General features: G+C 49.8%; 1 protein-coding gene across 1 annotated transcript in view; it reads right to left on the bottom strand.

Annotated features, from left to right (window-relative positions):
- Positions 1-5072, bottom strand: part of LRP1 (LDL receptor related protein 1) — a 79303-nt gene extending 74231 nt beyond the window's left edge. Inside the window, exon 1 of the mRNA XM_058308298.2 lies at positions 4507-5072. Within this exon, the coding sequence (XP_058164281.1) occupies positions 4507-4642 (136 nt within the window). The 5' untranslated portion in view covers positions 4643-5072. The remainder of the gene's footprint in view (positions 1-4506) is intronic.
- Positions 5073-14676: the final 9604 nt, after the last annotated feature.

Genomic DNA, 14676 nt, shown 5'->3' with positions numbered 1-14676 from the left:
CCGGCCTGCCAGCCCCAAACCTGGAGCTTTTCGCTTTATTTTATGTCTTTTGGGTGTTACCCCGTGGCTCCTTCCCGCAGCTCAGTGAGGCTCAGACACATTTTTGTCATTCCTAAGTCTGGGCCTCTGCTTTGCGGCCTGGACAGACGGACAGACGGGATGGCTTGGACCGCCAGGGGCGGGGAAGGATCTCCCCCTCCTTCCTGAGTCAATATTGACTCAGCAGGACAGGAGCCTGGACGGTGACCTGCCCGCCATCTTTTTCCATTCCCCAAAAATAAAATCCAGACCCCTGGAATGCCTCCAGAGGTCACCTTATCACTCACCAAGCTTCATTAGTCCATCCCCCCCCGCCCCACCACTACACACACAGCCCATGCCCACTGGAAGGAAAAGCTCTAAGCTCCTGACTCACTGTCCGCATCTCTCTCCAGTTCTCAGGCTGCTGGTCATGAGGAAGTTCCTCCAGAAGTCTAACCTTCCCCCTTTCTTCTGAAACACCTCCCTCCCTCCTCTTACTCAGTCCACAAGGTGGATCAAGTCCCCTTCTTCCAGAAACATTCTGACACCTATTCCCAAATATCAGCAGAGGGGGAAGAAGAGAGAGGAATTGGAGGGAAGTGGAGGGAACTTTCACTGCTGAACTGGACCCTCTTGGGTCAGGCCAAGGAGAGGAAGAAAAACTTTAAATGGTGAGGGGTGCCAGGGAGCAGGTAGGAAGGCCCGGGATAGACTCCTGCTCCAGGTAGTTTTCAGGATACCAAGAGGCCTGGATGGAAGTGGATGGAAACAGGCAGAGACAGATACGGCAAGTGACAGAGACCGAGGGGCAGGGCAGGCAACACCACAATAGGAGAGCCGAACCCAGAGCGGGGGAAACGAGAGGCTCCGAGAGGCCAAGACGGCTCAAACCAACGACAGACAGACAGACAGGAGAGAGGCGAGAAAGACAGGAAGGATCTTAGCTCCGAGGCTGCCAAGACGATGACACAGTTGCCCTGGGATGAACCCAGAGAACGACAACCTCCTGAGATCAGGGCGCGAGGCAGCATGTGCCCTGGGCTGGGACATGAGCCCTGGTCTAGCTTGTCCAACCCAAGGCAGACCCAGAACGGAACCCGCCTCCCGCAGAATAGGGAGGGACAGAGGCTGGAGCAACTCCACCAGGGAAGATAAGGCCTAGCAGCGACTGGTCTCCCCTGGGGGAGCAGGAGGGACAACTGCCTCTCCTCCCACCGCACTTCCAAACCTCCCACCTCTCTCCCCGGGTGGTTTCCCGCTGGTGCCAGGGGCCACTGCTCCAGGAAGCACTCCAGAGTCAACTGCTTCCTTCTCCAAACAATTCAGGAAACAGCTAACCTGGCTGAAATCTCGGACAAGGGGTATGGGGGAGAGGGGTGGAGGGGAACTGGGCTCCCCAAAGGCTCATCCCCGGCACCCAGGGTACCAGGTCAGGGACCCTTGTGCAGTCCCATTCAACTGCACCCAGATTCCTCAGGAGCCACTAGCCCCCAATCCAGTGCTAGAAGCCCCTGAAGGCTGGAGCTCAAGGGGTGGGGGTGGGGTAACCTGGGGTTTTGAGGGGCAAAGGCTAAGACTGCAGCAGGAGGGAGAGTTAGAATAAGGAAGGACTTTCCAGCGGGAAGCAAGGAGTTTTGAAGAGTGGGGGGATTTGGACAGGATTTGGCTCTAGCCAAGGGCCCGGCCGACACCCTTGGGAGGTCCACTGAGGGGAGAGCAGTTGGGGTCAGGGATATGGAGAAAATGGAGGGAGAGGGAAGGCAAGCAGGACTGGAAGAAAAGGCAGTCAAGTGATGCAGCCCCCAACAATAAAGCATTCCTCCAACCCCAGAATGAATGTCCTGCACCTCCCACATTGAGGGATGAGGCTGAGCAGGCACGGTCAAGGATTTGGATCCCGCCAGAAGAGAGACGGGTGTGGATCCCTCTCTCAAGTAGCCCCATAATGTACTCAACCGCCCACTTTGCCTTCCAGCTGGCTCAGGGGCCATGTGGAGAGGAGGAGGAGGAGAGAAAGAAGTCAACCTTCTCTCCCAAGCCAAGGCTGCCTGGGGCTGCTCTCCCCGGGACAAAATATTCCCCGTCTTTGGGCCAGACCCTCCATAATCCCTCTTCCCATTCGCCCTCCCACTGTTTCTCCACCCTTCCCAGCAGCAACTGTACTAATGGGAACCAACATTGCTCCCCAGAGAGCAGGACTCTGGGGTGGGTCCAGACAGATGAAGCAGAGCTAGCAAAGGGCCCCAGGGCTGCTCCATGGCAGGAGAAGGGGAGGATAGACTCCAAGTTCGGTACCCTCAGGCCAGGAGGTTTCCTCCTCTAGAAAGCAAGGGAGAAAGTTCAGAGTCTGTGCCCGCGAAGCCTGAGGGTGGGGGAGGGATAAGGGGAATCCCACTGGCCGCCCCTGGATAGAGCCCAACCTGACCACCACCCAGTTCTGTGTAATCACCCTTTCCCACCCCCAGCCCCAAGTGGGATGGTCCTGATTTTTCACACCGTGGTTCCCAGGGTGAGAATGTCAGTGTGTATTTGGGGAGGGGTCCTCCTCCTAGGACTTTGGATAGAGTTCAGTGTGAGCTGGGGCGACAGCAGGAAAAGGCATAGAGGTTTCAAGTAAGGGTAGGGAGATAGTTACGAATTTATTAGCCCATTTCCCTCCTTCAACCACCACCAACCAAACTGATGTGGCAGCTATGCCCCTTTAGAACCCTAGAAGTGAAGCTACCTGGAGCCAGTGACCTTATCTGCACAGAGATCCCCTTGCTTTGCCTAACCCCATCCACCCTCCTTCATGGGGTTCCTGATGGATCTTTTTTCTCCTGTTCTATCTTAAAAAAAATATATATATATATATATATTTCCATCCCTTCCCAGAAGCTGTTACACCCAAATCTCCATGCCTCAGTTTCCCCTTCCAACCTACAGGGCTGAGAACCAGAGGAAAGACCTTGCATGACTGAGGGATTCATGGGGAAGGGTTGGCTGAGAGGGCTGGTCTGGAGGATACACAGGGCAGAGTCTCTTCCTCTTGGGCAGATAGTCAAGTTAGTGGGAGGGGGGTCCCCAGGACTGTGTCACTGAGGGCCACTGAGTATACTTTGAAATAGTCTGGGCATAAACCCCTCCCCCAATTGAAGCAAGCTGGGGGAAGGGAAGGGGAGGGAGAGATAATCTGGTTTCAGAAAAAAACTTTCCCAATCCCAACCTGGCAAAACACAGAAGATGGAGGAGGGGTTGGGGGGGGAGGGCAATTGCTTGTTGCGTGCTGGTATTCGGCCCAGTTCTGTCCCCGTACCACAGGAAGAGGTGAGTTTCCACTCTTTTCTCAGATCAGAGGCTGGACCCAGCCCAACCCCATGGCCCCAGCTCAAATCTTGGGGAAGACTTGAACCAGTGACTCACAAGTAAAAAGGAAATAAAAACAACAACAACAAAAACCACAGCTGATAGAAAAAGGCAAGCGAGGACACCCATTTCCCCAAAGGGCCACAGTTCATTCTAGCCAAAGCCTAAGTCTGCAGTATACAAAGTGTGGATGTACGGCTGGGGGAGGGTGGGATCAATAAACACATTTACCAAAGGTTCAGAGAATTGAGAGGCAGTGGCATAGGCAGCACCCCAACCCAACCTCAACTCTCTTTCTAGACCAAACTGTGATCAAGCCAGAAGCCAGGGAGAAATCAGGCCCCCCGCCCCCGCCCCGGCATTCCAGGCCATTTTCCAATACCCTTCCCCAGTGATGACATCTGACGTTTTCTCTTCTCAAAGCTCCCAGGCATTAAGAAGGAAAATCCAAAGTCACAAAGCATTGCCTGCACCCCCTTAGCCCCCCAACGCAGCTCTCCCCAGGCTGGTGGTAGAAGTCTTGAGACTGGAAGTGCTGACTCCAGAACCCAGGCAGGCAGCCCGTTGGATCCTGGACCCGGGCCTCCAGGCCTGGGCTCCCGGGCCCAGATTCCACACCCAAGCAGGGGGCCCTCCCCAGGGCCCTCTCTCCCCACCCACAGCCTTGTGGGGCCTGCCTGCCCTCTGCCCAGCGGGGCATCCCTGGCCCTGCTACCCCCTCCAGGTTCAGAGGCCACTGCAGAAGCCTCCCCCCACCCCCCCCCTTTGCAGCCGCACATTGGAAATCAGGATTCCTTCACAATTCAGATTGGGGAGGGGGTGCTGAGGCCCTCCCTGGCCAGAGATAAGAAGAGAAGGCCTCTGGATCCCAGGGTGGGAAAGGGGGAGCCCTCGCTTCCCTACCCAGGCCTCTGGTCTTTGTCTGGGCTGGGGGGTCCCGGAAGCATCATTTGCCCAGGGCCCCCATCCCCCCAAATCTTACCCCCATCCCCGCCCCCAGTCGGGCCGCTGCTGTGTCAGCTGGATTGGGATAACAAAAGGCACCCCCTCCCGCGTCTCCTTTCCTCGTCCCTACGCAGGAGTGGGGGCTGGGGAGGGGGTGTCCCCAGGGGTGCAAAGGGGCCGCGGAATCTCACTCACCCTCGATAGCCGCCGCGGCCAGAGCCGAGAGCAGCGGCAGCAGCAACAGCCACGGCGGGGTCAGCATGGTGTGGGCTGATGCAAGCAGCAGCCCCCTCCCCTCTGTTCCTGCTACTTCTCGTCTTCGCCCCCCCATTTGGGGGGTCCCCCTTATTCCTCCTTCCCCTCTTCTCCTCCTCTATTCTTATCCTTTCCTTTGGCAAAGCGCACCAAGGGTGTGGGTGAAGAGGCAGAGTTGGGAGTCCCTTGGGGTGGGCCTGCTGACGGGGGTGCGCCCTCTGCCCCCAAATCCAAACCCTTCACCCCCTGCTTTTCTCCTTGCTCCTCTCTCCCCCACCCGGGGCGAAGCTCACAGCCCCATCTCGGAGCCGCCTCCGGCTGCAAAAATGCACAATTGGGAGGAGGCGGGGAGGGGGGAAGGGGGAGGTGGGGGGCGTGGACCGGGTGGGGGAGCCTTTGGAAGGGGCCTGATGGAGCTCTGGGGGGTCCCCTCGTTTCCGCCTCCTGAGTGCACGAGCCCGGAGCTCGCACCGCTGTTCCCCGGACTGAGGTGCCGCGGGGGGGCCGAGGGGAGAGAGGGAGGGGACCGGGAGAGCAGGGAGGGAGGTAAGGGGCGGGGACAGAAAAAGGGAGGGGGGTAGAAAGAGCTACGCGGCAATCCCGTCAGTGCGCATGCGCTGATTTGGCGCGCTGCCCTGGGGAGGGGGAGTCAGAGGAGCGGCGAGACTTGGAGTTCGGGAGAGCGGTCGGAGCGTCGGGGTCCCGGGGGGCCGCCGGTCGGCTCAGGACCCGGAGTGCGCGCTCCCCTGCATGCGCCTTCTCTCCGCGCTCCAGGGAGCTGCCCGGGGGCAGGGGGCTCGGGCAGTGGGCGAGGAGAGCCGCTCCTGGGGGAAACTCCGCGTCGTTCCCGAGCGTTTCAGCCGCCGTCCCTGGGGGCGGGGGTCCGGGGCTCCGCGCTCGGGGCCGAGGCCCGATTTCCTCGGGGGACCCGGCCTGCGCCTCCCCAGCCCGGGGCGGGGGCGGGGCCGCCGGTCGGCGGGGAAGGTGCGGGGCCGAGAGGCCGCCTGTGATTTGGGGCCTCGGGAATCCCGGGGCCGGGATTGGGGCCTGCCCGGAGGGGGCGGCGGGGGAGGGGCCGCGCGGGCCCGCCCCTCGTCGCTCCGGGCCGCGGAGTAAACAGGGACAGCCGCGGGGACACGCCGCAGCTTGTCCGTCCCGCGGGGATGGAGCCCACCTTAGCGCGCGCCGCGCCCGGCTCGCCTGGCACCGCGCGCGGGAGGGGCAGGCCCTGGTTGGGAGGGCGGTGAGTCATGAGCGGGTGGGGTTGGGGAAGGGCCACCCCCCTGCGCCCCGGGAGGCTGAGGCTCATTTGGGGTTATTTTTTTTGTTTTTTTGATTTTTGTTTTTCACCTTCTTGCTGGCACCCCACAAAGCCAGGGTTTTAGATTCCGAGCACCGGGGATCTGGAATGAGATGAGGAACTCTGCACCTCCGCTTCCGAGCCTCGGGTTCGACGGGGGTGCCTGCTGAGGGACCCGGCTTGGGGAATGCTACTTTTGAGACCCGGAGGCTCCGGGCGCTTCCCGGAGACCGAGGAGGGGCTTCTGGCCACTGCCCCCTTCTGGGCGGTATCTTAAGGCCGCAACCTTGATAGCTGACATCTGACGTTCTGCGGGTGTGGAAATCAGAGTTCAGGGACCGCGGACAGGCGGTGTTGGCTGCTAGAAGCTGGCTTTAGAGGTGGGTTACAGTAGCCCCACTCTTCTCGCTGCCTAAAACTCTAGCCAAGAAAGGCCCCTGGTCCCACAGAAAGGGGAGTAGCGTGAAGAAACCCTCTGCTAGTGGGAGTTCGAGCAGGAGAGGAATCCAGAAGGAACTCGACCTTTCCCCAGACCAGGGATTCTTTCCGGCCCTCCTTGCAGTTTTGCAAGAGTGTGTTCAAGGCTTGTCATTTTTTCCTCCGAAATACCATCTCAGAGTTCCTCCATTTCCACTGCGAGAGAAAGGTTCTCCAGCAGGACTGGGTCTTATTCATCTTTGTATGCAGCCCTTGTGGCCTAACTCATGGCAGGGACGCAGTAAATACATTTTAGTGACTGCCTACTAGATTCCTCCCTCCCCCGGCGTCCCCTCCCCACATTTCTGTCCCAGGGAAATCAGGTCCAAAGGAAAATGATGTCTGGAGTGACTCGGGCCAGATGGGGCTGTGGGGCAGGGCAGTTGCATTCCTTTCCTTTCTCAAACCAGTGAATCTTCCTACAACTCTGCTTTCCTGGTGTCTGGTCCTTGCTGGTGAGCCTCCTGCTGGGTGTCTGTGGCCAACTGAGTCAAATGTGGACGCTTCTCCCGGAGAGTCATGGCCTTCCAAAAGCTGGCGTCAGCCAGCGTATCGATGCTTACCTCTCCCTGTTATCTCCTGAATGTGAATGTACGTTTACTTTTATTAACTTTGTATTGGGAAAAGATAATGCATGTTAGTCATTTTAAAAACTCAAAGCATATAGGAAGGTATAAGGTGAAAAGCAAACTTGCTGCTCTCCACACTCCCATTCTCAGCCCCAGAGGAACCACCACTAACAGTTCTCCAGCTCCTTCCTGAAAGAGTTTTTTTTTTAACGTTAGACAAATATAAATGAGTATCTTTAAATAGTACAAATGAGCTCATGCAATATATACTGTTCTGTAACTTGCTTTTTTTCAATGAACTCATCTTGATTCCTTTCTGTATCGTACTTACACATCATTCTTTGTATTAGCCACTTGGACTCTCCTTGCGTGGACACTCCACAGTCTCTTGGGCACTTGGGTTATTGCCAATCTGTGAATTGCTGAGGGCGTGTATCTCTAAGATGAAAGAATGAATGCCTTTTTCTACCTGAGCCTTTAATTATGCTGTTCCCCCAGCTTCTCTCTGCCCTCTTCAGATGAGCTCCTGTTATTCTTGCTTTGCCCATTTATCCTATTCTAAGCTTGGACTCAAGGTGTCCTCAGTACCCCAGAGTTTAGCACTTCATTGTGTGGGTCCTTTGCCCACCACAGACTATAAACTTGGGAGCCAGGACCATGTCTTTTATTTCTTCATATCCACCCAGGGTTAGGAGTGCTTGATCGGCAGGGAAGGAGGCTGGCAGCAGTCTTAGGACGAGGGGTGCCTGTCCTGGGAGAAGAGACAGTCCCTAAGTAACTGATGTCAAATGCGATGTGACTGTAGGCATCTCACTTCCCCATATTTCTACTATACGATTTATCTTTCAGGTCCTCTCTGCCTCAGTTTCTTCTCTTTCTCCCCCCTTCTATTCTTAAGAAGTTTCCTCTGATTTCAGTTTCTTGGGATAATGAACATAGTAGGAAATCAAAGAGGAATTCTTTGCAATCCATGATCAGGATACTTAGAATGATGAGAGCGGGCAAAGAAGTTGGTGTGCAAAGAGGATAGCTCCTTTTTTGGACCCCCTCTCCCCCCACTAAATTGTTAAACCCCCTCCCCACTTTCCTGCCTGAGTGTAGCAGAATCTGGATTGGGGCACTAAAGGGGCAGCTCTGGGACCAAGTCAGGCCGCAGACTCATGCCGCCTAGTGGCCGGTTAGAGGAGTGTGGGTAGGAAGGGGTATCTGGAAAGGGTCTGGTGGAAACTGAGAAGAGGGACGGGAACCAGGACTTCGTGAGGGCTTATCATATGCCAGCCCCACGCAGTGGACTTTATACAGATTAGTTTACTTCAGTCCTAAAACCACCTTGTGACATAGGTGTTATTTGCAGTTTGTAGATAAGGAAATAGAGGCTCAGAGAGATGAAGGAATCTGCCCCAAATCACAGTACAGATTTCAGGCCAGGTTTCACTCATTTATTAAACATTTATTAGGTACTTCATATGTGATGGGCACGTTGCTTGACACTAGGGACAAGCAATGGAAACACAGCCTTCAAGAAGCTCACAGGTTAGTGGGGTTGCTCAGCGAGGTGACTAACAGTTACAACCCAGTATCCTGATGCCGATGAGAGAGACGTGCTCAGAGGGCCTTGAGAACTTGGAAGGACACCTAGTCCAGATAAGGGTGAAGGGCAGAGCAGGGCACATGATGCCACAATAAATGATGAAAGAGAGGAAGGAGATGACAAGTGAGGACAGGAGGAAATGGTGTTTCAGGCAGCAAGGAGGATAGGCAGAAAAGGAACACTGGAGGCATGAGAAAGCTTATCACATTTGAAGAAATGCAAATGTGGTATGTCTGATGTTTAAGGCACTTTTCGGAAGGGTACTGGATGTATCACAAAGGACCTTGTGTGCCACAGTAAGGATTTTTCTGGAAGAGAGAGGGAGCCAGGTGAGAAAGTTTTTAACTAATGCACCACTGATAGAGTTGGAGAGGAAGAGAAGATTTCTAGAGGCATTAAGTAAGTAGGATCAAGTATGATAATTGGTTTTTCATTAGGTCTAGAAGATGGTGGCAGAGAAAGCTGGGCCCAGGAATTTTGGCTCACATTAGAATGTTCTCAAACTTTGGTGCACATTAATATCAACTGGAGAGTTTACAAAATCTCAGTGCTAGAGGATTTATACCACTTGACTTCAAGACTTAGTTACAGTAATCAAGAGCGTGTGGTACTGGCTTAAGGATTGACAAGCAGATCTGTGGAACAGACTAGAGAGCCAGAAATAGACTCACTCTTAAAGGTCATTTGATTTTGACAAATCAAAGTAATCCAATGGGGGAAAGGGATGGCCTTTCAACAAATGGTGTTGGAACAACTGGATATCCATATGGAAAAAAAAAAGACCTCTACTGCAGACTGTACACAGATTAATTCAAGATGGATCATAGAACTAATTCAAGATGGATCATAGAACTAAATCTTTTTTTTAAGATTTATTTTTTATTTATTTCTCTCCCCTTCTCCGCCCCCCCCCCCCCCCCCCCCCCGCCCCATTGTCTGCTCTCTGCTCTCTGTGTCCATTCACTGTGTGTTCTGTGTCTGCATATATTCTTGTCAGCGGCACCGGGAATCCGTGTCTTGTTTTGTTGCATCATCTTGCTGTGTCAGCTCTCCATGTGTGCAGTACCACTCCTGGGCAGGCTGCACTTTTTTCCGCACTGGGTGGCTCTCCTTACGGGGCGCACTCCTTGCACGTGGGGCTCCCCTACCGCATGGCACAGCAATCCTTGCACACATCAGCACTGCGTGTGGACCAGCTCATCACACAGGTCAGGAGGCCCTGGGTTTGAACCCCACACCTCCCATGTGGTAGGTGGATGCACTATCCATTGAGCCAGATCCACTTCCCTAGACCTAAATCTTAAAAGCTAGGTCATAAGGCTTTTAGATTAAAATAAAGAAGAATATCTTCATGACTTGAAAGTAGGCAAAAATTTCTTAAATCATAGAAAGCAATAATTAGAAAAAAGATAAATTAAGCATAAAAATTAAAAACTTTTGCTCATCAAAAGACACCATCAATAAAATGGAAAGGAAGCTAAATAACTTGTATCTAGAATATATAAGGAATTCCTATAACAGTAATAAAAACACGAATATTTCTTTAAAAATGGGGAAAGGATTTGAACAGTTAGGTCACAAAAGAACATAAATGAATGGTCAATGAGCCCATTAAAAGTGTTTGACTTCTTTAGTCATCAAGAAAAGACAAATTACAATTCCAAAAAGAGAGACTAAAGAGACATTGACAATTAAATGCAGTACATGATCTGAACTGGATCTAATAATGGAGAAGAAAATGCCCAAAAGGACATTATTGGGACAATTGAAAAACTTGGCATATGGACTACATGCTTTATATCAATGTTAAATTTCTTTTTTTTTTTTTTTTTTAAGATTTATTTATTTATTTAATTCCCCCCCTCCCCTGGTTGTCTGTTCTTGGTGTCTATTTGCTGCGTCTTGTTTCTTTGTCCGCTTCTGTTGTCGTCAGCGGCACGGGAAGTGTGGGCGGCGCCATTCCTGGGCAGGCTGCTCTTTCTTTTCACGCTGGGCGGCTCTCCTCACGGGCGCACTCCTTGCGCATGGGGCTTCCCTACGCGGGGACACCCTTGCGTGGCACGGCACTCCTTGCGCGCATCAGCACTGCGCATGGCCAGCTCCACACGGGTCAAGGAGGCCTGGGGTTTGAACCGCGGACCTCCCATATGGTAGACGGATGCCCTAACCACTGGGCCAAAGTCCGTTTCCCGATATCAATGTTAAATTTCTTGAATTTGATCATTGAACTTAAAGTGGTTACAAAAGTGAATATGCTAGGGAAGCGGCTGTGGCTCAATCCATTGGGCTCCTGTCTACCATAGGGGAGGCCCTGGGTTCACATCCTGGGGTCTCCTTGTGAAGGCAAGCTGGCCTGTGCCCGCGGAGAACCCGCAGAGAGCTGGTACAGCAAGATGACCCAACAAAGGGAGACAAGCAGACACAAAAAAATGAGCAGCGAATGGACACAAAGAGCAGACAGCAAGCAAGCTGCAAGGGAGGGGGGGATAAATAAATAAAATAAATCTTAAAAAAAAAAGAATATGCTAGTTCTTAGGAAATATACATATAAGTATTAAGTGATAAAAGAGCATGATATATGCAGCCTACTCTCAAAATAGATGATAGAGATAGATATATGAGAAGGGCGAGAAGGAGGGAGTAGGGAGGGAGGGAAGGAGGACAAATGTGGCAAAATGTTAGATGTTGGTAAATCTGGGTAAGGGGTATACTGGAGTTCTCTATTTGTGTGTATGTGTGTTTTAACTTCTTATTTTGAAATAATTTCAAACTTACAGGAGAGTTGCAAAAATAATAAAAAACTCATACAGAGACTGCCAACATACCCTTCACCCAGATCCCCAGATTTACCAGCTTTTACTATTTCACCACATTTGCCATTTTTCGTTCCCTCCCTCCCTCTCTTCCTTCCTTCCTCTTTCTCTTTCTCTCTCTATCCCTCTGCTTATCTAGTTATCTATTTTCTAAACATTTGAGAGTAGGTTGTATACATCATACTCCTTGAACACTTAATACTTCCATGTACATTTCCTAAGGACAAGGACATTCACTTAGGTAGCCATATTAAGTACAGTTATCAAGTTCAAGAAATTTAACATTGATATAAAGCTGACAGTCTGTATTCCAATTTTTAAAATTGTCCCAGGAATATCTTTTTGGGCCTTTCTTCCTCTCTATTATTAGATCCAGTGCAGAATCATGTATTGCATTTAATTGTCATTGTCTGTTTAGGCACTCTTCTTTTTTTTTTTAAAGTGTAGAACATAAGCTTTCACATTGCAACCACTCCCGAGCAGACCATTCAGCAAGATTAATCACATTCACAGTGTTGTGCAACCTTCACCATCATCTGTTACCAGAACTTTCCCATCACTCTAAATGAAAATCATGTATCCATTACGCATTAACTCCCCATTCTCTCCCCTTGCCCCCCACCCCTGGTAGCCTGTATTATATTTTCTGTCTGTATGAATTTGCATAGTCCAGTTATTTCATGTAAGTGGAATCATACAATATCTGTTCCCCTTGTGACTGACATTTCACTCAACATGGTATCTTCAAGGATCATCCCTGTAGTAAATATATCAGAACTTCATTCTTTTTAGGGCTGAGTAATAATCCATTGTATGTATATACTTCATTTTGTTTATCCATTCATCTGCTGATAGGCATTTGGGTTGTTTCCACCTTTTGGCTGTAGTAAATAATGCAGCAGTGAACGGTGATGTACAAATAACTGTCTAAGTCCCTGCTTTCAGTTCTTTTGGGCATTCTCTTCCAGTAGCTGTATCACTTTACATTCCCACCAACAATGTACTAGGGTTCCTATTTCTCTGCATCTTCATCAGCACTTATTTTCTAGTTTTTTGTTGTTGTTGTTTGTTCAATAGTGGATATGAGTTAGTATCTCTCTGTGGATTTGATTTGCATTTCCCTAATGGCTAATGATGTTGAGCATCTTTTCATGTGCTTATTGGCCATTTATGTATCTTCTTTGGAGATACATATTCAAGTTCTTAGCCCATTTTTAAACTGGGTTGTTTGTCTTTTTGTTATTGAGTTTTAGATATTTTGTGTGTGTGTGTGAGGTACCAGGGGCCGGGGATTGAACCTGGGACCTTTATGTGGGAAGCTGGCACTCAACCACTGAGCCACATCAGCTTACCTGAGTTGGCATTTTTGTTTTTTTGCTTGTTGTTGTTTTCAGGAGGCACTGGGAACCGAACCCAGGACTACCCATGTAGGAGGTGGGTATTCAACCATTTGAACCACATTTGCTTCCTATATATATTTTTTCTTTTTTAAAATTTATTTTTAATTTATTTCTCTCCCCTTCCCCCCCCCCCCGCCCGCAGTTGTCTGCTCTGTGTCCATTTGCTGCGTGTTCTTCTGTGTCCACTATATTCTTGTCAGCAGCACCAGGAATCTGTGTCTCTTTTTGTTGTGTTATCTTGCTGCGTCAGCTCTCCATGTGTGGCACCACTCCTGGGCAGGCTGTACTTTTTTCATGTGGGGCGGCTCTCCTTGCATGTGGGGCTCCCCTACGTGGGGGACACCCCTGTATGGCATGGCACTCCTTGCACGCATCAGCACTACACTTGGGCCAGCTCACTACATGGGTCAGGAGTTTGAACCCTGGACCTCCCATGTGGTAGGCGAATGCTCTATCCGTTGAGCCAAATCCGCTTCCCTATATATTCTTGATATTTCTTCCCTATATATTCTTGATATTGAGCCCTTACCAGATATATGACTTCCAAATATTTTTTTCTCATTTCATAGGTTGTCTTTTCACTTTTTTGATAATATCTTTTGAAACACAAAAGTTTTTAATTTTGATGAAGTCCACTTTATTTTATTGTTGTTGCTTGTGCCTTTGGTGTAAAGTCTAAAAATCCATTGCCTAGTACAAGTGTCTAAAAATATTTCCCTATGTTTTCCTCTAGGAATTTTATAGTTTTAGCTCTTTGATCCATTTGAGTTAATTTTTGTAAATGAAGTGAAATATAGGTCCACATTCATTCTTCCGCATGTGGATATCCAGTTTTCCCAGCACCATGTGTTGAAGAGACTATGCTTTCCCCATTGAGTGGACTTGACTCCTTTGTCAAAAATCAAGTGGCCTTGGATGTTTGGGTTTATTTCTGCACTCTTTAATTCTATACCATTACTCACGTAGCTTTCTTGTAGATTCTTCTGGATTTTCTCTATATATAGGATTATGCCATCTGTGAAGAGGGATAGTTTTACATCTTCCTTTCCATTTCGGATGCCTTTTATTTCTTTTTCTTGCCTAATTGCTCTGACTAGCACTTCCAGTACAAATGTACGAAAGTTTAATAGAAAGGGTAATAGTCATGGGTTTTTTGGTATTATTTTTGCAACTGTCCCATAAGTCAAAATAAAAGTTAAAAGAAAGAAAATGCAAACTAAAACCACACTTAACAAATGTCTAAATTTTTAAAAATTGACAAGCCCAAATGTTGGTGAGAATGTAGAGTAACTGGAACTCTCATCCATCATTGGTGGGAATGTAAAGTATACTACCACCTTGGAGCAATATGTAGCAGTTTCTTATAAAACTGAGCGGACACAGCTCAGTGATTGAGCACCTGCTTCTCATGTACCAGATCCCAGGTTCAATCCCCAGTACCTTCTAAAAAAAAATTAAAACTGGAAAAACTAAGCATATACCTACCCTATGACTCATCAATTCCAATCCTACTTATTTATCCAAGAGAAATGAAAGCATATGTTCACACAAATACCTGAACAAGAATGTTCTTAACTTTTTCTTCGTAATAGCCAAAAACTGGCTACAGCCCAGGCATCCATCATTAAAAGAAAAGATAAACTGCTGTATATCTCTACAATGGGATACTGCTCAGCAATAAAAATGAACAATCTGAAGATACGTGTAACAACATGGGTGAATCTTAAAAATATGTTAAGTAAATCTTTGGGAAGTGGATATAGCTCAAGCAGTTGGGCACCCACCTACCACATGGGTGGTCCTGGGATCGGTTCCTGGTGCCTCCTAAAGAAGACGAACAAGACAGTGAGCTGATGCAAGCAGCTGACACAATGAGATGATGCAATGAGATGACACAGTGAAGAGGCACAACAAGGAAACACAATGAGAGACACAATAAGCAGGGAGCAGAGGTGACTCG

This window comes from Dasypus novemcinctus, chromosome 12 (genome assembly GCF_030445035.2).
Source record: "Dasypus novemcinctus isolate mDasNov1 chromosome 12, mDasNov1.1.hap2, whole genome shotgun sequence".
Classification (NCBI taxonomy): Eukaryota; Metazoa; Chordata; class Mammalia; order Cingulata; family Dasypodidae; genus Dasypus; species Dasypus novemcinctus.
This window is presented reverse-complemented; position numbering and strand designations above follow the sequence as displayed.